At 38.1% G+C, this 25,312-nt stretch overlaps 1 protein-coding gene across 2 annotated transcripts in view; it reads right to left on the bottom strand.

Moving 5' to 3' along the window:
* The window catches only part of LOC131077801 (uncharacterized), a 43,153-nt gene that overhangs the window by 9,208 nt on the left and 8,633 nt on the right, over window positions 1-25,312 (bottom strand). The window contains exons 2-3 of one of the 2 annotated variants that reach the window (XM_058015356.2): window positions 14,639-14,692; window positions 10,475-10,600 (exon numbers count right to left, since the gene is read on the bottom strand). In XM_058015356.2, coding sequence (XP_057871339.1) covers window positions 10,475-10,600; window positions 14,639-14,692 — 180 coding nt within the window. The remainder of the gene's footprint in view (window positions 1-10,474; window positions 10,601-14,638; window positions 14,693-25,312) is intronic. The other variant, XM_058015357.2, reaches the window with a different exon arrangement.

Raw genomic sequence — 25,312 nt, 5'->3', positions numbered from 1 at the left:
ACAGATATCACAGCTGATTGGAAAACACAGTTAATGGCTGAGTATTCAAAGAATTCTTTCGCTTGTGATCTCATTGATGGTAAGGTGCGGGATGACAGATATGCGATGACATTATTTATTATAAAAACAGAATCTATCTTGTACCTGGTTCAAAATTGAAAATTAAAATATTGAAGGCATTACATGATACACCTGTGGCAGGACATTCAGGTTTCTTCAAAACTTATCGTCAGATTTGTGAGAGGTTTACCTGGAAAGGATTGAAGGATGATGTGCTCCAACATGTTAGAGAGTGTCTGACTTGCCAGCAAAACAAATCAAAACACACATTTCCTGTAGGCCTTCTACAACCTTTGCCAATACCTGAGCAAAAATGGAAAGGGATCTCAATGGATTTTATCACAGGGCTACCTCGTGTGCAGGGGAAAGATTGTATCTTTGTGGTAGTTGATCGGCTTACTAAATATGCACATTTCCTTGCTGTTCCTACCAACTCCTTAGCATTGCAGATTGCGGAATTTTTTTTCAAGGAGATCTTCAGATTGCACGGATTGCCCAAAACAATTGAGTGATAAAGACATCGCGTTTATGAATATGTTTTGGCAAGAATTATTCAGATTGGTAGGAACTGAATTAACACCCAGCACCAGCTACCATCCTCAAATGGATGGGCAGACAGAAATAGTAAATAAATGGATTGAAGGCTATTTGCAAAACTATGTATCAGGGCAGCAGCGTGCTTGGGTAAGGTGGCTCTATCTTGGCGAGTATTGCTAAAATACCACCTATCACATGTCCATTGACATGTCACCTTTCAGAGCTTTGTATGGAGATGAAGCTTTATCATTTATGGATTGAGCATTTGATGACAGTAAGGTCCCACGGGCTAAGGAGACTGTGCAAAGCTATCAGGACATTCTCCGAGCACTAAAAGATAATATACATCATGCACAGAACCAACAAAAGATGTATGCTGATAGGCACCGAGTTGAGCGTACCTTCGAAGTGGGGGACTTAGTTTTCTTACGTTTGCAACCATACAAGTAGACTACGATGAACATGAGTGCGGTAGAAAAATTGAAGCCGCGCTTTTATGGGCCCTACAGGATTTTGAAGAGGGTAGGAGAGGTTGCACACGAATTAGAGTTACTAGAGGGCAACAAAATACACAATGTGTTTCATGTCTCCTATCTTAAGAAGGCTCTGGGTCAGCATACAGTTGCATCTCCTGAATTACCACCTCTAGATGAAGAGGGGAAGTTGGTTTTGATTCCTGAAGGCATTGTAGATTGGAGAGAGGAAACTGAGAAACAAAGTGGTACGGGAGTATTTAGTAAAATGGAAGAATTTGCAACTTGAGGACGCAACTTGGGAAGGAGAAGAGATATTGCAACATCCTAGCTTGACATTGTTGGAGGACCAGCAATTCCGGGAAGGGAGGACTGTAATGTCCCCATCATTTTGACGAGCTAATGACAGTCAAACTCTAGCCTCTTTAATTCCCTGGGTTAGAGTTAATAAAAATTAAGAAGGGAATAATTTATTATTGGCCAAAAAGCTTTGGTAATATATAATTATTATAATTGTTCATTTAGTCATAAATATTGTTTGTAACTAGGAAAGGGGATTCAGATTGCCTAAGGCAACATCCGAACCCCTAAAGGGCTGGGCTCTCCCTTTCCCAAGTTTAACGTGTAGGGCTGGACCCTTCACGCCAAAGAGGGTAGCGTGCCCCTAAACAGGGCCAGCCCTATAATGACACGCCACAATAAAAACTATATTGGCGCCAAACATAATTATCTAATTAAGGCCGACTTGAAGGTTATATGCTCATATAAATAAAGACCATTTGCCAAGATCAATTCAACAAATCATTCATGAAATCAGCGAAATTCATCTACTCCTTGGTGTGCGAAATCAAGAGGTGAACTGGGCGAACTTATTCAAGGAAGACAAAGCTATTTTGCTGTTCCTGATTTCTGTAAGAGAGTGCATTAAAGAGCAGACTTGATGAATTTAGAAGTGCAGATCTGATATGATAAAAGGGGCAGATCTGATAAGAAGTTGAAGATCCCAGATCTGAGTCACATGACTGGAGCTAAGTATTGTATTGTTACAATTCAAGATTGAATACATAATCTGACCTGTGGGTCTTTAGTGCTGGGTTTTTCCTCCTTGGAGGTTTTCCCAGGGTAATTGTGTGGGTCTCTTGTGCACTTGCTTTCTCTCTTTCATTTACTTGCTTATAATCAACTTAATGTTAATCTGAAATTAAATACTGAAAGTCTGATTGCTGGTCTGAGTCACAAAACTAACAATAAAAAGGGGGCCATTTAAGACTTAACATTTAATGACTAGGCAATGTCATCAAGGGGACCATATGTTAATTAATGCTATCAATGTTATCAATGAAAATCAGGCCTAAGTCGAAGCTGAAAGAATTGTCTAGAAGAGTCCGATGGATTTTTGTGATGATGAAGCCTATATTAAGGTTGATCGATGCAACAGGGAGATTATTCATGACATAAAAATTTATAATTTTCTCTCTGCAAATCGTGTTCATTAGCTCAGGACGAAAACCCTGTGCTTACTAGCCTTGGACGCAAACCTAAGGTAAACTTATCAGTTGATTAAACTAGTGTTGCATTCATAATCTTTAGTTTTGAGGGCGATCAGGGTGAGCTTGGCCTTCCTCAACCATTTCAGCTCCAAACACCACTCCAGGTTTCATCTACAGCCGATTTTCCATAGTCTTGAGGCGATGATGTTGGACATTGAAGGCATAGAAGTTAAGGAAAATCGTAGTTGATCAGACAATTAAAATCATTCCATGTCGTGACGTATCTGCTCAGTCAATCTTCCCAGCATACATGGCATGATCAGATTGAGGTAGACTGAGTGTGGAATGGCGTTGCTAGAAAACTAGAAGATTTTGGGACTTGGTCGCAACTTGATTGGGGATGCTTTTTATTGGGTATGTGAAGAGCATAAATTTTACTCAATACTGAAATAAAAAGAGACCAGAATTCTATATTTATTCAAGAGTATTTGAATTGCTTGCAAAGTGTTTAAAGAAAATAAATTAAGACTGTTGATTCTATATTTTTTGTGGCTATCTGTTATTGCATGCTAGAATATTTAATATTTGAAAGGTAAAAATAAAGAACCCCCATACTTTAAACAATCGAACTTTAGATTTTCAGATCTCCAACGGGAATAGATAATTTCAAGGTTCTTGTGTGTCGATCACGATGTGTGGATAAGCTCGTTGGTTTGATGTGATTATGCTGGAATCACGAGAGGACTTGCGTTGAATTGTTGAATGTTTGAATTGCTAGAACTTAGATTCTATCTACTCGCTCGTAAAATAAAGAAAAAAGCAAAAGGCATGGGGTTTAGGGAGTCTACGCTACTCCTAAGAATGGAAGAGAATAGTGAATGATTTGATGGAATCCTATTGGGCGAGGTCTCACCATCAAACTGAACAATTTGACACAAGCTTAGTGCAATCTTCTAAGGGATAATTCAAAGATGTTCAAATCATTATCATCAAACATTGATTACCATCCATGTTAATGCATAAGCAATGGATATATAACAATTTGAAGTTAAGCTCATATCATTCCAGTTGACCACACAAGGCACACTTACAATCAGCAAGAGGCCAGTGGTATAGACTTAATGGATTCCATATAAATGCAATCAACAAATTCTTCCATTCAATCTAATCAACATGAAAACAAAATGAGAAGTAGAACCATGAGGCTTGTTGAAATAACATATTTCACCATAACTTCAATGAAAAGAGTATCTTATTTACAAGTCATAACAACAATATCTCCTCCTCTTAATCTACTCTAGCTGCTATCTATTATTTGCTATTGACTTCCTATTCACTATTTTTAAACTATCTATTAACCTTTACAAATGAAGAGCTTGAGCTTTATATAGAGAGCTCATTACAATGAGTGGCCAAGATTGATTTGAGATCAATGGCCGAGATTTTACAATGAAACCCTAATTAGGGTTTGTTACAACAAACTCTATTCTAGCCAATGAAATAATTACAATGCTTTCACACGACCAATAGATAATGGAGGTAGTTACATCGGAGTTTGTGCCATCATGGACGAGTCACATACATTGCATCTAGACATGCTGATGTGGAACTTCTTTAATTGGAGTAGTGACTGGGATGGTGATTAGGACGCCACTTCAACTTGCACTTGTAGACTTGGTAGATCATCATGAAGGAATATTTCTTGATACTCAACATTATCCAGCTTCAGCAGTGATGATGATGATCTTCTAACTTTGATTAACTCTTTTGAAACTATCCTCTTGAATTTCTCGATCATGGAGGTGCAAGATGTAGATGTTGACTTCCTCTTAGTTTTGGATCTTGATACCGTCTTGGGATGAACCCTTGATGCCACAACTGCTTTTCTCCTTTGGAATTCCTTCTCTATGACTCCCTTCATGTTGTTGATTCTTTCAATGCATCAAACCTTGAATAGCGGGATCATGCCCTTGTATTTAGTGAATGTTTCTTGTTCCTTCTCTATGACTCCCTTCATGTTGTTGATTCTTTCAATGCATCAAACCTTGAATAGCTGGATCATGCCCTTGTATTTAGTGAATGTTTCTTGTGTAACCACCTTCTTGTGCTTGTCTATGAAGTTCCCTTGAGGATATCTTCCTTGTATCTTGATCTTGATGCTGAAATTTTCTTCTTGAGAGACTTGTTTCAACTTCATCCAACCTAGTCTTTTTTATTTCTTTCTTCACCTCCTGCAAAACAAACAAATGAGCATCAAACACACATGATATATAACCTCTATAATCTCTTAGTTTGATATAATTTATGATTTTATGTGATTTGCAAGTTTGATAAGAGGAGGTCGCTCCTAAGGGTGGGCAATGGAAGTTCTCTAAAACCTAGTCCAATTCTGCCCTTCACCACTTCAGGTAAGAATACTTTGTCATTCATGCAAGTGGAGGCATCAAATTTACTTGGAAGAGGGCTCTACAAGCAATTTCGATTCTAACCTTGGGCACATGAAGTAAATTTCGCTCCAACTAGGGAGCACTTGAAGTTGTTTTCCAAAACGAAATCTCGCTCATTAATGACAATTAAGATGCACTGAATCACAGTCATTCAAGGCTTTAGGGGTAAATTCGCTCCAAAGAAGGAGCACTTGAAGTTCGCTCCAAAAGGAATGCACTCGAAGTTCACTCCAAAAGTGATGCACTTGAAGTTCGCTCCAAAAGGGATGCACTTGAAGTGAATTTCAAACCTGACACTGAACTTGCTCTTATTCACTTTTCTTTGCTTCATCAACTCAAACCTTAGGTCTTTCAACCATTCATTCATGAAAACATGTCAAATTCAATTAGGCGAAGTAGCCTTCAATTTAAGTCTTGCTCATCTTTTATCCATTTTGACAATTCAAATACATTGAATCATAATCATTCAAAGGTCTTGAGGTAAATTCGCTCCAAGGGAAGAGCACAGGAAGACGTATTTCGCTCTTGGGAGGGAGCAAAGGAAGACATATTTGCTCCGAGACTGAGGCAATGGAAGTGACCTCAAATTCGCCCTCTAGCTTGGTTTCATCAATTCTCCTATTTTCATTAACTTAAATCTTGTAGTTTTGCTTTTCTAGCGTGTAGATGTGTCAATTATCATTTAGGAAGGCTTTGGAAGCAAATTCGCCCTTATGAGAGAGCAAAGGAAGACGTATGAATGAGCAAAGGAGAACTTATGAATGAGCAAAGGAAGACGTATTCTCTCTTGAGAAGGAGCAAAGGAAATCTTCATGTACTTAGTCAAATTTTGCCCTTTGAACCTGCAACTGACCTTCCTTACCTACTATGCTCAAATTGACATCACTTGACCTCTTTCCAACCTAAGGAGGGAGAAATGACTCTACCATTGCCTAGCCACCTGAGAAGGTGCACTTCTTCAAACAAAAGGCTAATAGCAAAAGACCTTATTACTACCAACAGCTAAACTAAGACAACTAACCTAAAAAGCGAAAAAAAGTGGGGGTTCCCCATTTGCAATGGGGCAATATGTGAATATGTCACAACAGTCCCTACTGCAAAATGGAGAAGGCGTCAACCCAAAGGATGAGTCGTAGCAATCAAAGGACTTGACAAAGCAATTAAGATGCATCTTGTGAACCGTGACAAAAAACAAGTCAACGCGGCCAATAACAAATAATGCCTCAAGTATATATTGCTGCCCACCAATGAAAACCATTGTGAAAACCTTGCTACACAAAAAAACAGAACGACAATGTGACAGGATCAAGTGACAAGTAAATGTGAACCTCCCGTGATATGACGCAAAGGGATAAAGACAAGCTACACAATTAATATAATACCTTCAAATGCAAGCAAATTCCATGCAAGTTGCATCGAAACAAATGATAGACGCCACCTCATATAGCTGGAAATAATAAATTGCTACAGTTAATGAATATGGGCACACCTTTACTTAAAAACAGCCACCACCAATAATTTTGCAAATAATATGTATCAGTTGCCAAGAGGAAATATCGGCTCCAATGTAGTCGGCTACAGTTTTTTTTAAATATCGATGCAACCTTGAAACAACACAAAAGCGGCATGAGCCAACAAACCATGTCCACGATGCAATGGACGACTGGTGTATGGATTAGGACTAGGCGATAGAATGCCAAAAAACACCTCACACAATAATCGATGAAGCAAAAGAAAAACATTGATATGGCTGCCAAAGGAAATGTATCACCACTAAGTGTAGATAAATGTTGCCTCAAGCAAGTACGAAAAACACTCATAAATGATAACAACGGCACCAATAGTATCGCTCTCCAATGAAATCAAGCAAGAATTTTTTGTTGCTACTACACAATGGAAAAAAGGATGCCTTATAGAACAATCGCTACCATGAATAGACTAATAGGAAAATTTAATCATGTCACCACAGATAGATATAACAGCAGCCCGAATTGAAGCAATTTCTGAAAATTCAAGGAATTTTCAACGCCAAAATAATGTTGGGTTTGTGAATTGGCCTGTGGGAAGGGGGGTTAGTAATAACACAACCTGAATAAGGCAAAATATGCAGCCAGATGATAATATACGCAATCTGGAATATCGTAGGGAAATGATGATGCACGCCCACAAATAGACTGGAGAAATACTAATGCAATTAACCAGGAGTGAAATATGAAGCAGATTGGGTGGCACCAAATGAAATGGCAAAAAGATAGATCGCCAATCTGAAGACTCTCAAGACAAGCTGGTGAAGGGTCTCAACTGGAAAGAGCTCTGATACCATGTTGGAGTTTGCAACCTCCCAAGCCATACTTATATAGGCAAGAGATGATGGAGTATTTACAACTACCCTTGAGACAAATTAAATGCATGATGCATTATGAAACTAATATTAAATAATGAGCTATGACTTATCTCTATTTAGAATGACACCTAAGATAACTAACAAGAACACTATTAAATGAGAGTTCCATGTGACAACTAAGCTATCCTATGTAAACTTAACACGTGTGAATAGGTACTAACTAAGAAGTAGTTAGGAAATGACCTTATTCACACCAATAAATCAATCTCCTACCAACCGGTGAAACCCTCAAAACCTGTAAAATGACAATATTTTATGAATAATCCAATTGTGTGGCGTGTTTAGGGTTCAACTACAAATGTGAGATCATCGATACGTACATAGAAGCGCAACTAATTGCAAACTTGCACGGAGTTGAGAGGTAACACATTTGAGCTGGAGGTAGGCAATTTTTTGTTGTAACACTGCTGCAAATACATACTATAACTTCACGCCATATAAATAGTATTTACACAAAATTCAACTAACACATAAACATAGATAAATAATATTTTAAATAAAATTTTCAATATGCACATCAGAAGGATCTTTCAATTGAATTAACAAAACAAAAAACACTAACTCTATTTCATTTTGGTGGGGCTTCTGTCCAATGAGATAGTATTTTACTATCATATTTCAGCCTGCTACTCATACTTCATATTTTGTGTCTACTTTATCATGGTTTAATTTTGTCTATATTCAGATGCAAGGATTTCTGTCAATACCATCAATACCCTGTCACACATGGTTTAATTTTGTGTCCCTTATCTACATCGAATGTCCTCATCATTTATATTTTCTGCACAACTAAGTTGTTATTGTGAATATTTGTTGGTTATTTGATCCAAAACAACATTTGATGATCTATTTTTTTCTAAGAAGGCAACCTTGTAAATCAGTTCTCTAGAAAGAGATATATTCCTGGCTAAATGGCAAGAATTTAATGCTAATCTAGACTCTTTGTCATATCATTGCTTTGCTTGATGAATATGACAATGCTATAATTTCATTCTTTTACCTAGTAACATTACTAGAAGTGAAGACAAAATGTTATGTGTAGGTCAACCTTGTCTTCATAATGTTTTATCCTTCTCTCAAGTTGTAGTACAAATTCCCTTGGCTGCATAAAAAACATCAGTCTGATGTTTATAGGCAACCCAATATTGCACAAGATGTCCAATCTCTATGACATCAAAATCTTGGTTATTGTGATTTTGTATTCTTATCTTGATATTATGCATATCTATCCTAAAATGTGTCTTCTACTACTTTATATGAGCCAATACTTTGACAAAATTTGAAGGTTTGGTTTAATAGCAAAGCTATATGCAACTTGGTCTTGTATCTTGAATTTTTGAATATGCTTAATTCATGCCCATTTCACTCTACTTGTTATGAGAAATGGTTTCTCTTTTATCATTGATTGGATTCTTCTATGGATGATATATTCTTTGAAGTTTCCTACTTGAAAAATTTTCAGTGATAAAATGTGTTTTTCTTTTATCCTTTTGGGATGCAAACATGTTTATTGTAGATGTTTTGAGGTCTTACTAAGTTTTCAAAGGTTTCAAAGCTTGTTATGATAGTGCAATTTTTATTATTAAACATTCTTTAAATATTAATAATAAAATTTGGAATGCAATGTTGTCAGTAGCATTTTACCATCCACTCATATCATACAACAAGACTAAAGGTTTACTCACATATCATTCAGTGAAATCTTTTATTGTTAACTTAGCAAAAACATTATCAACATCATACAGAACTTACCAAAGAATCATTCACTGGCAAAGCTTCATGCTACACTGCATTCTGATATCTTCGACAAACTTTTCATTTGAGCAATTCAAGGACTAAACTCCTTATTTTAGACAATTCCTGGGCTAAACTCTCTATTTTATTAGCTCTCTATATCTCTATGCTATGGAAATGCCTTTAAATTTCAAAAGCAAGTAGTTTTTGTTTCTTTTCTAGAATTTTTATGGTTTTTTTTAAATCTAATTTTTTCAAAAAATCTTTATACTTTTAGTTTTCCAATTTTTTACCCAAAAGATTTTTGCTGCTTTGATAAAAATAATAGAGCACAAGCAACTCCAAACTAAATATTTACCAACATAATGTAATGTCCCCAACTCAAATCAAAATGATTAGCAGCACATTGTTTGTCCATTCCTTGGATTACCCAAAAGGAAAAAGGACAAAGAGCATCATTGGGTAAGCTATGGAATCTTTGGCTTGCTCTAAATTCTATTCTTCAGTTGTGTGCACGTCTTTTAATGCAACTTAAAAAACTTAAATTATTTAAGTTATGGGCATGTCTTTTAGGCAACTAAAGTAACTTTAAGCCAAAGGACTTAAGTTGTCCCTTTTTCATGTACTTAAAACAACTTTTTAAAACATGCAACAAATTGCCAAAAAGGGGCATACGTCTTCTACGAGCTGATAAGAGCATATTTTAGGGTTTTATTTTGTGCCATTGGATGAAGAGGTGGAATTTCAAAGGTGGAGCTTTATTCATCTCTTTAGGAGTTGTTATATAACTTCCTAGGGCTCATTTTGAGCTCATTATGTGACGAATTTTTTTGCTTATTGCTGCTGCATCTTGGCTTGAGGATTGAAACCCTTAAGTATCCCTGATTTCGGTAATAAGACATAAGGGCTCTCCCTAGTCGGAAGAGTGTGTTTCAGTGGAAGGACTCCGGTTTGTGAAACCCTAGCACATTATTATTTTTGGGTTGTAAGTATTCATCAGGTTTGGAGAGAAAATCGGAGATGAATCTCAGCGCTGAAGACTCAGATCTGGAATCATCCACAGCTGCAAACCATCAATTTCTGAACACTTTGTAGATGGCTGCAGAGGAGCACATAAAAACAGACCTAGCGTTGACCATTTTGGGAGCCTAGAGCCACTTTGAGAGTAGGCTAGGGGAAATTTTAAACTATAATGTTGAGCTTCAGACTGAATACAACAAATAATAAATTGCAACTGATACATATATAAATAATTTAACCAAAAAAACATGAATATGCATCATAAATGAGATGATTACATTAAAAGGATTAAACAATAGATCAGCATACCTCTATTACAGCATTCTTTGCAACTGCTCCAATGAGAAGAGGTGCTGCAAAGGGTAGAACCCATGTTCCAAGGATTATAATCCTAAATAGCCATCCAGAGAGTGCAAACCAGAGAAATACCAATGTCTGTAGCACAGCAAAAGTTATCCAAGTCAAAAAGGCACTAGCAATATTCTTTTGTTCAACCGAGTAAAAAAAAATATTCTTTTGTTCAAAGCAAACGTATATACTATGATTGTCAGTGTTTAAGGAACAATAGCTCATAATACATGCATATAGTAATGCAACTTCCAGGAGTAGTCTTAGACAGTTTGTTTCGCAATTTAACTCATAAAATTGTGACTGAACTGATTGCAAAGAGATTGAGCATAGTGGTCAGAGAAATCATTTCAAAGGAACATTCTTTACAAATGATAAATATCTTAGGCATGGCATGAAAGTCTATAAAAAGGTTGTGCATTCAAACAAAACTAAGATGGACCAATCATTGTATTTAGAATGGATATCTAAAAATCAAATCACTAGGTTGATTTTGTAGAGGTTTTTAAAAAGTCTATTTTTCTTTGGGCCAGACTAGGAGGACAATGGATTGCATTAGCTCTACAAGGTTCAATTGTAATGCTTTGGCACACTGCATATATCAAAACCCAAAAGGGTATGAAGCTAAATCAATTTTCTTATAGTCTTTACTATAAAAGAGTAACTATTGTGGAGGAGCATTAAGAATAGACATGGAAAAATGCAAAGTGGAAGGCAATTAGTTATTGTATGGATGCAAGTATTTTACTTGCTTGTTGAGGTCATTAAATGCATGGGAAAACTTCCCTTATACAGTCTATTATTCTTTTGAATTGGTACCCATTTACTGTTTCTTCTCACCTTTCACTTTGATGCAGAAATACTTCTTACATGCCTCGTCTATACTATTCCCATTGAAGAGTGCCAACTGTGTTTGTTTGTGACCCTGTAGCCCTCAAATATACTTCACAGCTTTCCCTTCATATTTCCAAATGTATTACCACATTAAAATATGGCCCACCTTGTACCCAGTAAAATAAACTTGTCTTTAGATTTGCTCCTTGACAGACTGTCATTTTGTCACTAATACTTCCTTGCTTAATTTCAAGGAATCTACATAATGTTCCAACCATATCAAAGACTACGCAAAAATGTACAAATTAGATCTATCATATGTCACTGAAGCTATATATCCCATAATACACTTTGAGATGGCTAAGCCATTTGTTGAGCTTTTGGGTATAAACTTGTCCCTCATAAGGTGGAGTCTCAACCTTTACTTCAACTCTGGAGTGTGTTTACGCTGAAGGTCCACTCAATCGCTCTCGTTCAGCTAATTGAATCACAGAACCATCTCATTGTTTTGTTCTTCACTTTTTCTTGATGATCATGCAGTTGGAGAAGCATGAAAAAAATTTCTAGGGAAGCGACCAAATTAGCAACACTAGTCTCCAACTTTGCAAAAGAAGCTTCATAGTCATCTTCTATCTAGTTTCATGTCTAAAATGCAAACCTTCAGGTCCTTAACTCTATTTCGACTTCCCATGGTTGAAACTTCTTCTTAATCATGGTCTTTACCTTCTAGGGTCAAAGGCATGTGGTTTCCCCTCTACATGAAGCCTATAAACCTCCTCTTTGATATTAATTTGCTCTGTAATGGAATGATCCAGTCAATATTGTCTAGCCTTATTAACAGTCTGTGTTCCTTGAAACAGCAAACATATACTGGAAATCTGTGGATTATGAAGCTCAATTGTTATAAAACTTCAAATTACAGCATAATAATGGAAATCAGAAACAAATAAATGAAGAACAGAAACCATATTATATCAACATTATATTGGTGGAAAAAACCCTCTTGGTGGTTTACAAACTCAATATGTAAGGCACACAATCTTGTTTTCTTTGAAATATGATGTCTTAAAGGTGCATATTGAGATATATATTGCCCTCTCGGAATAGCAGGTACCTGCAATCAACTCACACAACGTGGTGTAGCTGCATCTTCCTGCTCAACTTGACCCATGCTCCACCGTCACAGCACTGCTGAAAGTCTCAAAACACATACATACACCTCCGTTCTGGCATATAATGGAAGTATTTAATGTCTACGATGATAATTCGGTTGCTTCTCATTCAGGTTGCCAGAACCCATTATGTCAAGAGACTCCTCACATTCCATGCAACACTTCATCTTCCCAATTGGCATATAAAACCTTGTGCTATGTAGTTTCTTATCAGTACTGCCAATTTTAAGACATCACCATCCAGCCAGGTTGTAAAATCTGTAGTATTGTTGGTTTTGCTTCTGGAGCTGAAAAACTATAAATTAAGTAGCTTCTTCAGGTTTTGACAGCTTCAGTTAACTATCCTGTGTATGACATGTTAATTTTAACACTTTCAGATTGACATAACTTAGAAATTTAGATTTAGTTTTAATTAGTTTGTTTAACTGAAAGAAAATGACAACATAGAAATAAACAAATTAACAGCAAGACACAATTACCCTGGGAAAACCTCCTAGGAGGAAAAACCCAGCCAGAAAAGATCCTTAGATCTGATTATGGATTATAGTTATGTAATCATTACAACACTTATCTCATGTATTTGCAGGTTCAGATGTTGCTGTCACAAGAGGTATGAGGTGACTGTCTTCAACAATCACTTGCTGTCATATGAAGGATAGATGCTGCTGCTCCATTACCCTAGATTGTAGGCCTCCAAAGATTTCGCTGTGTATAACCTAGATGGCAGTCCTTCAAGCAGTTCGCTTGGTATACATAAATGGTAGTCCTTCCAGTAATTCGCTGCGTGTGTACGAATGGCAGACCTCCAATCAGTTCGCTGTGCATTCACTGAATTTTGCCAACACCTCAAGATGAATTTCGCACCTCCTAATGATAGATGAAGGTTGCTGTAGTTGCAGATGACTGAAGTTCGCACTTAGGCAAGTATGAAGATTTTCGCATAAGATGAAGGAGCTTAATTGACTTGAGTATGTAACAAATGAATCTTGATCTTTTATTTATATGGAGCGAACTCCTTAACTAGGTCGGCTTTTCAATAATTAAACTTTTAATTATTTCCTTTTATCTGCCTTGTTAATAGGGTCGGCCCTATTGGATAGTGCGCTAAGTGTTCATTTGATATAGCGTGGGGGATAGGGCCACGTTGGAGGGAAGAGGGGCCAGACCTTATTTGGGCAGATTCCAATGTTGCCCAAGGCAATACGAATCCACCCTTCCCTAATTAATATCAACATGACATGTTTCAATTCTGATGTCAGCACCTGGTAATTATGATCTACAGATCATAGGGTGACAAAACAACTGTTTTGTTCCATGGAATTTGATGCACAAGAAACTGCAATATGAAACGAATAGTTAAAGACTTTTCTGAGTTTCCCCTCTTCTTTATATTTCCAAGGCTTGGCTGAAAAATCTTTCTCTAGCAATAACTTGGGTGTCAGGATAACAGTCCAAATAAAGGGACTGCAACATTAAACTGGCAGGTACAGTTATCAGCAAAACCAAGTTGGCAATAAGCACAGTTCCTAGACAACAGTAACTTGTCATTTAGAAATTATAAACAATTTTATTTGAGAGATTGGGCTATTTTGCAGAAACCTGACCAACGGCTTCATATCTACTACAGGTACTTGTAGTCAATACTCATAAAATATGCAAACATCATGTGTAAACAACAAAATGACACATCATAACTGATGTGTTATTCATAGCAATCTAGGACATAAGGGTTAAGAAGGTGCAGTCCTGATCCCACAGCATAATTACCACAACAATCATGCTAATTATTACTCAGTTAACCAACAAAGTAACATTTATATTTCAAAAATACAATCCAACCCCAGGTGTGGCATTAGACAACTAATTGTATAGCATTGCTTTTCTACTCCAGACTAGACTGAGAGCAATGAAGAAAATACAAACAATTATTAAGCAAACCTATATATTGAAGCCAAAAAAATGCACTGTGTAATGAAGTGCTAAATCAATAAACACAAGCTAAAAATATTCACTCTGAGAGATTAAATCACACCAAAGTGTTAAAGGCATTTCTGCTATTTAATCCCAGTGCAAAGATTAAACAAAAAAATGCATGTGATAATAGAAAGATCTTACTTACAGCTGCACTTCTGCCCAGAGGTGTATTAAAAAAATTGTTCAGTTCCCTCTTGTACTGCAACAAATTGAACAAATGTCAGCAGCCAATATTATGATTCTAATATTATTTAATCAATGTCGGCAATATACTAAAAGCCAACAAGAGCATGTAACAGAAAACTGGTATAAAGGAATACTCAAGTGCTGAATTTTGTCTCAGAAGGAAAGTATCTCAAATATAATTTGAAATTGAATTTGAGAATTCTTTTCCTCAAAAAAAAAGAAATTTTATACCTATGCATACAACTTCAAATAACAGCGTTTCAGGACAGTGTATATGCTTCCAAGGCTATAAGGTTATTAGTATTTAGCACACCTTTAAAAAAATGATAGTTCGAAGTTTTGATCACAAACAGGCAGAAACCTGATTATGAGGCATTTCTTTATGATCCATAAACTCTGAGAATATTCCTCACACAAGTTCATCAACAACAGATCCAATTGATGAAACAGCTCAAACACTATAACATGCATGCAATCTGATTAACCACAGATGGTCTACCGCTTAAACATATGCAAATCACTTGAACAGTTGAACAGAGATATAGAGTATCAACAATGCAGAAAATAAGTAAACACACAAAAAATTGGAAAATCCCATGTTCATCTGGAGAAAAACCCACTTCCATTCAAAAAACTCTGGTCTATGAAGAAAACAATTCCATTCCCTTAAGCAAATGAGAAGTATAGAAGTTACAATGACCATTCAGGTTAGCTATGTCTCATGAAGATTGGCTTTAATAATGTCAATTCAAGAGTCTAACCCTAAGCAAGATGTCAAGGAGGGTCTAATCACTCCTTTTTGCATCCCAAAGGTCAAGAAATGAAGTTCAACCACCCAAAATCAAGAAATGCTGCTCAGAATTCCAAAATACCAACTCTTAGACTGTGTTCACCCTTTTGTCAGCTCTAAGTTATTCAAGATGGTTGCCAATTCCCCAGGGCAAATCTCTGATTCAGTCACTTTTGTCTACATCTTCAAATGGCCATAACTTTTTGCATGTGGACTTGAAATTAGGTACCAATTTTTCTAATTGCGTTATTTTTTAGGCTATCCAATGTTTGATTCCATCTACCCATTCATTTTGCCCTTGCAACATGACAATATCTACAAGACCCTGAATGAGCAGGACTGTGCATGAGTTACAATGACATGACTCAAAGGCTCCAAATGCCAACTTCATCCAAATTTTTAGCTCATACTTCCCATTTAGGAGCCTTTTGGTTCCCCAAAAGTCATGGAAATTTTAAGGAAAAGTGCCGATGGATCATCCAAAACAAATGCCATATACATATGCTTTGTAACTCATTTCAACTCCTCCTTGCAGCTATACTAATGCATATGGATGTAGATAGTCTACCATCTCTAAACCAAAACCACTAACCAATTTTTGAGATACAGTGTTTGATTGTGAACATGTATCAAACATGGCATTAACCTTCCCACATGTGAGAATTCGACAACCTTGGAAACACCTCTACAAATAGTAGCACAAGACAACCTATCATCTGCTATGGAGCTGCACTCAATCTCTTTCATTTTGCCTCCATATGTAGCGTTATTGTCTTCTTCTCTCTGAGCCCAAGGAGGAGCTAATTTTGGATGTAATTTACAACATATCCTTTGAATGCCCATCTTTATCACAATGGGTAGAATAAATATTCCCCTTACCTTTGCCCTTATAAAAATTGCATTCACTTTGCTCTTGGTCTTGTCACAAGCTACATCCTTCTTTGCACCTAACTGCTGCTCCTCATTATGCTTCTTACAATTGTCAAAAGAACTATTCTTCTTAACCAGCTCAAGACACTAAGTGTGAGCATGTGCTTCATCAACATCCTTAGGTTTGGCCATAAGAACAAGCCTCTTGAGGTAATCAGATAAACCAAAATGTACTTCATCAAGACCTTACACTCCACATATTTCCCAAGCTACACACAAAAAGCAAGATAAAAGAAAATAAGCCTTTGGGAATACCACAGCAGGCAGACCTTCCAAACATGATTTCACCCAAAATGTTGTCATTGCAATGATAATGGCGGGGAATCAATGTCAATTAAAGGACATCGTTGTGGGTACCAAAACAAAAGCCCTTCAAATTAAGTCAACCTCGTTGAATATTAGGGGTTTTAATGCCCTTCCAAAGAGAAGACTTCTCAAAACTTAAATGCATTTTTTGTTTATGACATGCCCCCAAAAATACATTAAATATAATATTTAAGTAGTATAAGTCATAATTCCCTTTGTCTTTTTCCTTTCTTACACTTAAAGTTACATTTCATGTAAGGATGTTTCAGAGTGGTTTCAGATCTCTAGGAGTTATATACAAATTCTAGACTTTAGAAGATCTTATAAATTTTCAGAATTAGTCAAATTTCAGTAATCAACAGGCTCCTAAAGCATTCTCTCGCTCTCTCCATCTCACTCACTTTATATGCCCTAAACTCTAAACCTATCTCTGTCCCTGTCACTCTTCCTCTATCCCCTCTCTTTATCTCACTCTCTCCTCTCTTCCCCAAGATCTAGGCCTTTCTCTCTACCTCTCTCACTCTCTCTCACCCTCAACCTCGTTTTGGTGCTGCCCCCAAACCCTCATCAAACTATGAGTCTAAGCAAGTAATAGGCCAATAATGAATCATGATCATAAAAATCTACATAATACATATCCCTTGTTGCAAATCACTGCATATTCATAGTCTAAGTCACCGCGTTCGAATTCGAGTTCGAGTTCGGCAACTATAAAATTCGGATGAAATTTGGCAAGGACAAAAAAATTCGACACTAATTCGCCTTATATAAACTATTATTTTATTATTTTTTTTATCAGTAATAGGCCGAAGCCGATAAGATGTACATACCCTACCCACTATGGGATTTGAACTTGTGACCTCTCTTTCAAGAGCACAAGTTCTCCACCACTAGACCAACTCAGGTTGTACATATAAACTATTATTTTTAAATATATGTAATATTTTTTATTTAATATGAATAAAATAAATAAATTATTATTGTTTTAAAATATATATAATATTTTTATTTATATTAAATAAAAATAATAAAATAATAAATAAATCTATATCTATTCAATATAAATAAGTATTTAAATTTAATATGAAACCTTTAATCTGTTTAATATCAATAAGTAATTTAATATGGAATCATAAGTTAAGGAAAAAAAATCTAAGAAACAAAACTAAAATTAATACGAAATTTTATGTTGAACGCATAGTCGCGACGAATTGCGGGGAAAGAGCAACGGCTCACACCCACAAAGCATGAAAGTGCGTCAATGACAGTCTGCGGGGTACAAACAATGCCCATATTCAGTCAATGGCAATCTGCAGGGCACGAACAGGCTACTTAAGTCGACGGACAAAGAACAGAAAACCTCAACTTCAATGGCGGTCTGTTGTGCAGGGAGTAGTCGGCAATGAGCGCAGGTGGTGACCTTCAAACCTTTGCGAAATGCATCAAAACCTCGGCGAAAATACCAAAAAAAAAAGCTAACCTTTATGTCATGCGAATTTTAGACGAATTTTGACGAATTTTATTAATTTTTCATAGGTTCGCCGAATTTCGAACTTGAAGCCGAAAATTTGGCAAACACGGTGACTTAGTTCAGAGTTAAAAAAAAAATGGCTACTACATCATCTAGTACCTACCTTAGATGCCTTCGTAGGAGGGATGCAGGGTCTTTTGAGCCATAGACTTCTAGTTATTGTTTTGATATTTATTTGGAACATTTCATGTCATAGATTTCATATTCCATGAGCTTTGTATACATTTGACAATATTTATATATCTAAGTGTGCTATTTCCTTCACCTACAATTTGTGTTTATACTTATGTGATCGATGTATGCTTGTGTATGTGATCAAATTAGCTTCTATTTGATAATGTTATTGCATCTTTAAGGTTTATTTAATAAAGGGTGCATGAGACAAAAATTTAATCCTTAAAATCTCTAAATTTCTTGGGTTTTTCACTTGCCAAGTCTGCGCAGAGTTTTTTTGCCGAGTCCCTAGTCCCAAGCTGAGTCATCCCCCTGGAGTCCGTATCGAGTCCAAATCTTGGATCTATGGTTACATGTGTCTCACCTCAAGTAGACCCTTGGACAAAATATCACACCCTCAATGGATCTGCCACTTTTGGACGATAAGGGAAAACTCATATTGGAACTTGATTCTATTACTGATACCAAAGTAAAGAAGTTGGGGTAAACAAGCATTGCAAAGTATCTAGTTTGTTGGAAGAATCTACCTCTTGATGATGCTACTTGGGAAAGACCAAAGATCTCAGAATATCCAAATTTCAATGCTTGAGGGCAAACAATCTTGGGAAGAGTAGCTTTATAATGTCCCTTATTACAAGTATGAGGATGTCTAAATCACTTTCCAACCTTGGGTAGAATTTAAAAGTTTCTCATATTGTCATACCTTTCTTCCATTCTCTACTCCCTACTAGCATCAAATATCCCAAACCACAATCCCCAATCCCCCACTCCCTTGGTGTTTCTAGAACCACAAAATTTCACTTCCCCATGCACTCAATATTGGCAACCCCCGATCCCACTCCCTCAAACCATTGCATCCCTCTTATATATGTTTCCTCAAACCCTCACCTTCTAGCATGCTCTTTCATGGAACCTCGTCATACAAAGGAATTCATTGATCATCCATGCTGACTGAGGATGCCAATGGGCCCAAAATTAAATGTAAAATGGTAGGAAACTTTCAAACAACTCTTAGCATGAGTGACTCACAATAGGGCTCCAACCTTTATAAAGCAGGCAATTTCAATAGTTCAGAACATAAACCACCACAAAATCGCCAAAGAAATCATGCATACGCACATCACAATAATCAAAAATATATTAGAAAAATGCTACAAAGAGAGATTGTATTGAATACCATCAAACTACCACCTGTTAGAGATCATGTGTATAATGTGTATATCTGTTGTGCGTTGCACACACTCCCTGTCGCCGACAAGGTCCACCTCTTTGGTTTTCAGCTTTCATTCTGCGTGGAGAGTCTCACATTTTGAATGCCCGAAATCAATCCAAGGGAGACCTAGTTATAGCATAAGCCAGAGAATCTGTTGGGTGGGCAAGAGCGCTTAAGTTTCTGAACCTTGCGAAATCACCTTGTGGGCCGATTTTCGCTATGGAGGTAATACGTCCAAGTTAAAATCTTTTCAAAAGTTGTGCCTAGGCCGAAAATCGCCTAAACACTGGAAAACGCAAACTTTATAAAGTTTTAAAAGGGGCCTTTTAGGCCGATTTTCACCACCTAGTTAGAAGCGTCTAAGATGAAAACCTTTCAAAAGTGCCTTTTGGGCCGATTTTCGAGGGCTAAAGGTAAAACGCGAAAATTATAAACCTTTTCAAAATGGCCTTTTGGGCCGATTTTCACAAAAAACAAGTCAAGTGTCAAATATAAAAAGTTTGCAAAATCGCCTTCCAGGCCGAATTTTGGCGAAAAGGTTAAAAGCGTTAAAGTTGTAAACTTTTCAAAATCGATATTTACCCCAAAATTCACCAAGTGCCGCTGAAACATCTGTTAAAAACTTTTGCAAAATGGCCTTCCAGGCCGAATTTCGGCAAGTTAAAACGTCAAAATGTTCAAAGTTTACAAATGTGTGCCTTTTAGGCCGATTTTCGCCAGAAGGGAGCTAAATGTCAATTTCATGAAACCTTTCCAAAGCACCCAGGTTGGCTGATTTTCGAGCGTCAAAGGGCAAACGTAAAATTGTAAACCTTTTCAAAAAGCACGCAGTTGGCCGATTTTCGCCAAATTAAAGTAAAGCGCTTAAGTCCAAAGCTTGCACAATGCGTGTTTAGGCCGACTTTCGCTAAATAGGGGAAAGAGAAAATTGTAAAACCTTGCAAAAGTCACATAAAGGCCGAATTTTGAGGCCCAAGCTAAAACATCGAAATTAAAGAAACTTCTCAAAATATCCATAAAGGCCGAAATTCGGCGAATAAGAGGTAAAGCGTTAAAACAACAAAAGGTTTGCAAAACCCTTCTTTTGGCCGAAATCACACAGTCTTACCAATCAGGCTGGATGCGAAAATGAGAGTAGAATATCTCACCGTTTCACCCATTTGCCCAAACTGTAGGTTCTCCAAAATCGTGCATAAAGCCCCGAAAATTAGGTAAAATCGCTCCAAAGGAAAGTTTTGCTAAGCGTCTCTCCCAGCCGGAAGTCGCGTGAGAGAAAGCGTCTCTTTTTTCTGCAAAAGTGGCCTTTTGCCGGAAATCGAAAGGAGGAGAATCGTCAACTTTGAAATTTGCAAAAACCTTCCTTTCCCCGAAAATCGCCAAAAATCATGAAATCGCAAGAGGAGAGGTTCGGAGTTTTTCTAATTTGAAGTTCGCAAAACCCTCTGAATTCTGAAAGAACAGAAAGGAAAGGCGTTTTCAAAGTTTGCAAAAGGGCCCTGCAGGCCGAATTTGCACGAAGCCCTTCTAACCCGAAGTTTGGGGAGATCGCAAGATTGACACCTTATTTGCCAGGTAAGCTCGCTTTATCTCCTTTAAAATCATTTAAAATAACTGCAAGACTGGTCACTGTGTTTAAGCAGATAATGAAGAATTAATCAAATGGTGAAATTCTGTAGACCACAATTTTCTTTTTGAAAGGCATCAAGCAAAGCGCAACAGCAAAGTTTGTCAGGAAAATTAACCCAGGAATGCAAACTTCAGACTTAGGAAATTTTGAACATTTTTGAAAACTGAACTTAAGACTTCAAGTGCAAAATTGGCAATCATTGAACACCCAAGCCCTGAACCGCAGCCAAGTAGCAAATTTTAAACGAAGAGCTTAATAACATTTCATTTCAAAATTAATCAGGCTCTTTTGCTGAAGCATCGTACTTTCTTCAAATTCCAGTCTTCCTGTTGATCCTAATGTGCTAACATCATCCTCTATTTTGACTAACCTATTTGTTTCCTTCATCTCGTCTCGTAATCCGCATCCGGTTGTGTAGGATAAATGCCTAAATCTGCGGTAGAATCCTCAAAGATGCTTGGTGCAACCGGAACATCTCGGGTTTCTAAATCAGACATTCTCCACAAAGGCGAGAAGATGAAGTACTAGTACCAAAGAGGAGGACTGAGGGAGTCAAAGGTCCAGAGCATATGGGAAAACATAGGCGATACTGACTTGGGCCACATAGACATTCAGGACTTCAGAGACCGGGTATATTCTCCTAACGCCTATGGCAAGCCTAGGCGGATGATGGAAAGTGGTATCGCCCAGGCAGCAGGATTTCCCCCATCAGTGCAGAATTATGAGCTAGTAGTTGAGGCTGCCCGACATTATCAGCCAGAGACCAGATTAGTAGTTCTAGAAAATATGGTGCTAGCTAACTTCACACCTGAGGCCATTGGCGATGCATTTGACATCCCATTCCCAGATAACCCCATTGCAACAACCATAGATGAAGCACAAGTTTCATATGACATGAACCCTGCTAAATGCAGGGCATTGATAAACGAAGAATGGTATAAGGAGAGAAGGCCTCTGAGTATTAGAATCGAGAAAAAGACCCCCAGAAGTGACTTTCATAATGAGCATGGTGACATGGTCACCTTACTTAGCCGAGTTATGGGACTCCCTCAATCTAACTTTTTTGAAGAGTGAATGTTCTACTTTACGGAGTAGGTCTTTGCCGGGAAATCCAAGTTCGACTGGGCTCAAATCATTAGTGATAATATTCATACACAGCTGGTCGAACTTGAAGAAAAGAAGTACTTCACCATGACCTCTTACCTAGTTTATATGTTCGCCCGACACTAGCCACTGACAGGATTAATCAAGAAGGGTGAAATCGGGAACGAGCTCAATCAGGTAAAGGTGTACGACTGCTATCCTCAACTACATTACTATGACATAGCTCAAAGGGAAAAGAACAACCCAGCTTATGCAATTGGTCAATATGAGCATGTCAATGACGCCTTCACAATGCGCCTAGTCAGGTTGATGCAGGGGGGATTGCACATAAGGCTCTCAAAGCAGGCTACCATTTTGGTACAAAAGAACGACGCCTGGTTTGTTCAATTCCCTAGGTTCTCCTATATCCGGATAGCCAGCTTTGAGGGAGTTCCGTTCCGACTTCCACGCTATCCAAGAGACAAAGTAGTTCTTATGGAAGTTGCAAGGCAAGCACATCCAGCGGGCAGCTTGTTCAGAGATAAGAAGCAGTCTGGATTCACCTTCCCTATGATTTTGGGTAACCTCGATGTGCATTTCAAGAATTAAGTGCAAGCCGATGAGTCACTTGCCGAGTTAGCATCTTATGGCCTACAGGAACATTTCCCAAGGAAATGTTTTGATCATGACAATTTCGCAAAAAGAGCCTATGGCAGGCGCTACAGAGCAAAGGAATCAATTGAGGACTATTGGAAGAATTGTTCTGATGACTATGAGGTCCGACGGCGTGAATATTCAAGGTTAAGTGTGTAGCAGATGCGACTTTATGAATACCGTTGGGTCCCGGATCAAGTGACAGATTCTGGCAATTGCTTGCAGGTTCAGGAGTTTGAGGCAGTAAAGTACCTCTTGTCGGGCATTGATTGGTCTCAGGATCCGATTACTGATTTTGAGGCAGTTATGGCAGCTCCACGGAGGTACACCAATCATTGGTTACACCAGCAAATTGAGGACTGACCCATGAAGGAATTCAATTCACATACCATATGATGGACAGTCTCGATTCCTAGTCTTCGGAAGATGAGGGGACCTCAAGTGCACCAAAGGAAGAGGTTGAGAAACCCGAAAAGAGGAAGAAAGCCAGGGCTAGTAGAGGGACTCGGACGTCAAAAAGGACTAGAAGGGAAAAGATCCCTATTAGAAGGCCTAAAGTCACTTCATCATCCAAGGACCCCAATTCCGAGGATGATGTAGTTGAACTTGACTATATACCTGCTCCGCCCTCCTAGAGCAATGTTGATGCATTCGAGGCTAATAATCCTCTGGCACAAAATGAGCTAACTATAGAGGTAAGGATCATTGGTTCTAGTGAACCTGGAAATCAAGTTGAGGAAGGAGAAATTCCGTCTAATCGAGAGGCTGATATGCATGAACTCACCCAGGGGAGTCCGCATGAATTACAACTGAATAGTGCCGACAAAGATGACACCACCGTCGAAGGAGAATGAAAGGCGGATGAGACCCACAAGCCCGATAGAACTGAAGAGCAACCATCACATGGGGATACCCGACAATTGTTCAGTGAGGTAGGGGAGAACTCAGCTATAAGTAAAGTGCTGGATACTGCATCTGTTCCTTCTATGACTGATCAATTGCAGATAGGCAATGAACCAGCTGAAACCTCTAAGGAGCAAAGTGGAAATTTAGCCATAACATCCGGGCAGACCATACCTCAAGACTGGTTAGTTGCTCGTGCACAGCGGAAGGCAGCCACCAAGCCACCTATTGACTTGGAGGATATTTTCTCTCGCATAGGGGAAACAAAGTCCAAAGGGAAGAAAAAGCCTAAGACCTACTCCCGGATCACCAAGGATGAGTAGAGGAACCGCACCATCCATATCGCTACCCCGCCTGTCAATAAGCCAACAGATCAAATTGCGTTGGCTGATTATAGCATTACAACTGTCCCGATAGGGCAAGCCACCAAAGAACAAGAAAGGGAGGAGTTCAAGGACTCCATGCAAAATGTGCTCAGGCAACTCGACGAAATAACTGTTGAGAGAAACATGTATAGAGTTTGTGTTGAGCAAGCTGAGGGGTATATTGATCACCTGCTAAAACCATTGAAACACACCCCTAAATCCCACGTCCCCCCATTGGCATTGGTGCAAAGGACGACAACAGAGTTTGAAGGAGTGTGTGATACCACCAAAGTTGTCAAGGAATGGATACGAGACATTAAGGAAAAGGGAGAACGGATCATTGAAGATGTAAAGGAAATGGCCCACCACCGAGAGACCATTCTGGTCAAATTGTTCAAGGTAAAGAGGGAATGTCTCAAGGTTCATGAGGTGGTTGGTACAACTCTTCCCCTCATGAGGGCTCTTTTCTGGACCCACGCGCAGATTCCCACATTGTCCGCTATCTTGGATCCCTATGACATAGGCATCTTTGAAGAATGGTACTGGACCGCCACCATGAAGAGTGAAACAAAAGATACCATTAATAAAGAGCAAGCAGAATGCGAGGAAATCTTGAAAGACACGAGGGACCTTGGTGGAAGGATCCTCCGATCAATGATTCTGGGCTGGAGAAATAGTTTGTCCGATGACTTGGTGCAACTGGACTGGGAGGATAGATTGAGAATGGATAAGGTCGCATACTCCACGGAGGACCTGGAGTTTGCCAGTGGATTGCATTCGGACATTTTATGTTTTGAGGCTCATCGGTTCGATGGGAAGGATGGGTTAAAGCATGTAGATCACCATTTGGAGGGCATGCAATATAAAATACGCCATCCTCCTATGCCTCAATTCATGGTGCTATTCCAGCTTTGCATTAGATTTCAAGACTATGTTTGGGCAAAACATGCGGCAGGTCAGGACCTCTGGAAGGAATATTTGCACGTCGAGGATGAATTTCTAGAGAAAGGGTCTACAGCAGAAAAGGAAAAAGTGCTTTCATAAAGTGCAAAATTCT

The sequence above is a fragment of the Cryptomeria japonica genome, chromosome 10 (assembly GCF_030272615.1).
Source record: "Cryptomeria japonica chromosome 10, Sugi_1.0, whole genome shotgun sequence".
Lineage (NCBI taxonomy): Eukaryota > Viridiplantae > Streptophyta > Pinopsida > Cupressales > Cupressaceae > Cryptomeria > Cryptomeria japonica.
Note: the sequence above shows the minus strand (reverse complement) of the source record. Positions and strands in the feature narration are given on the sequence as shown.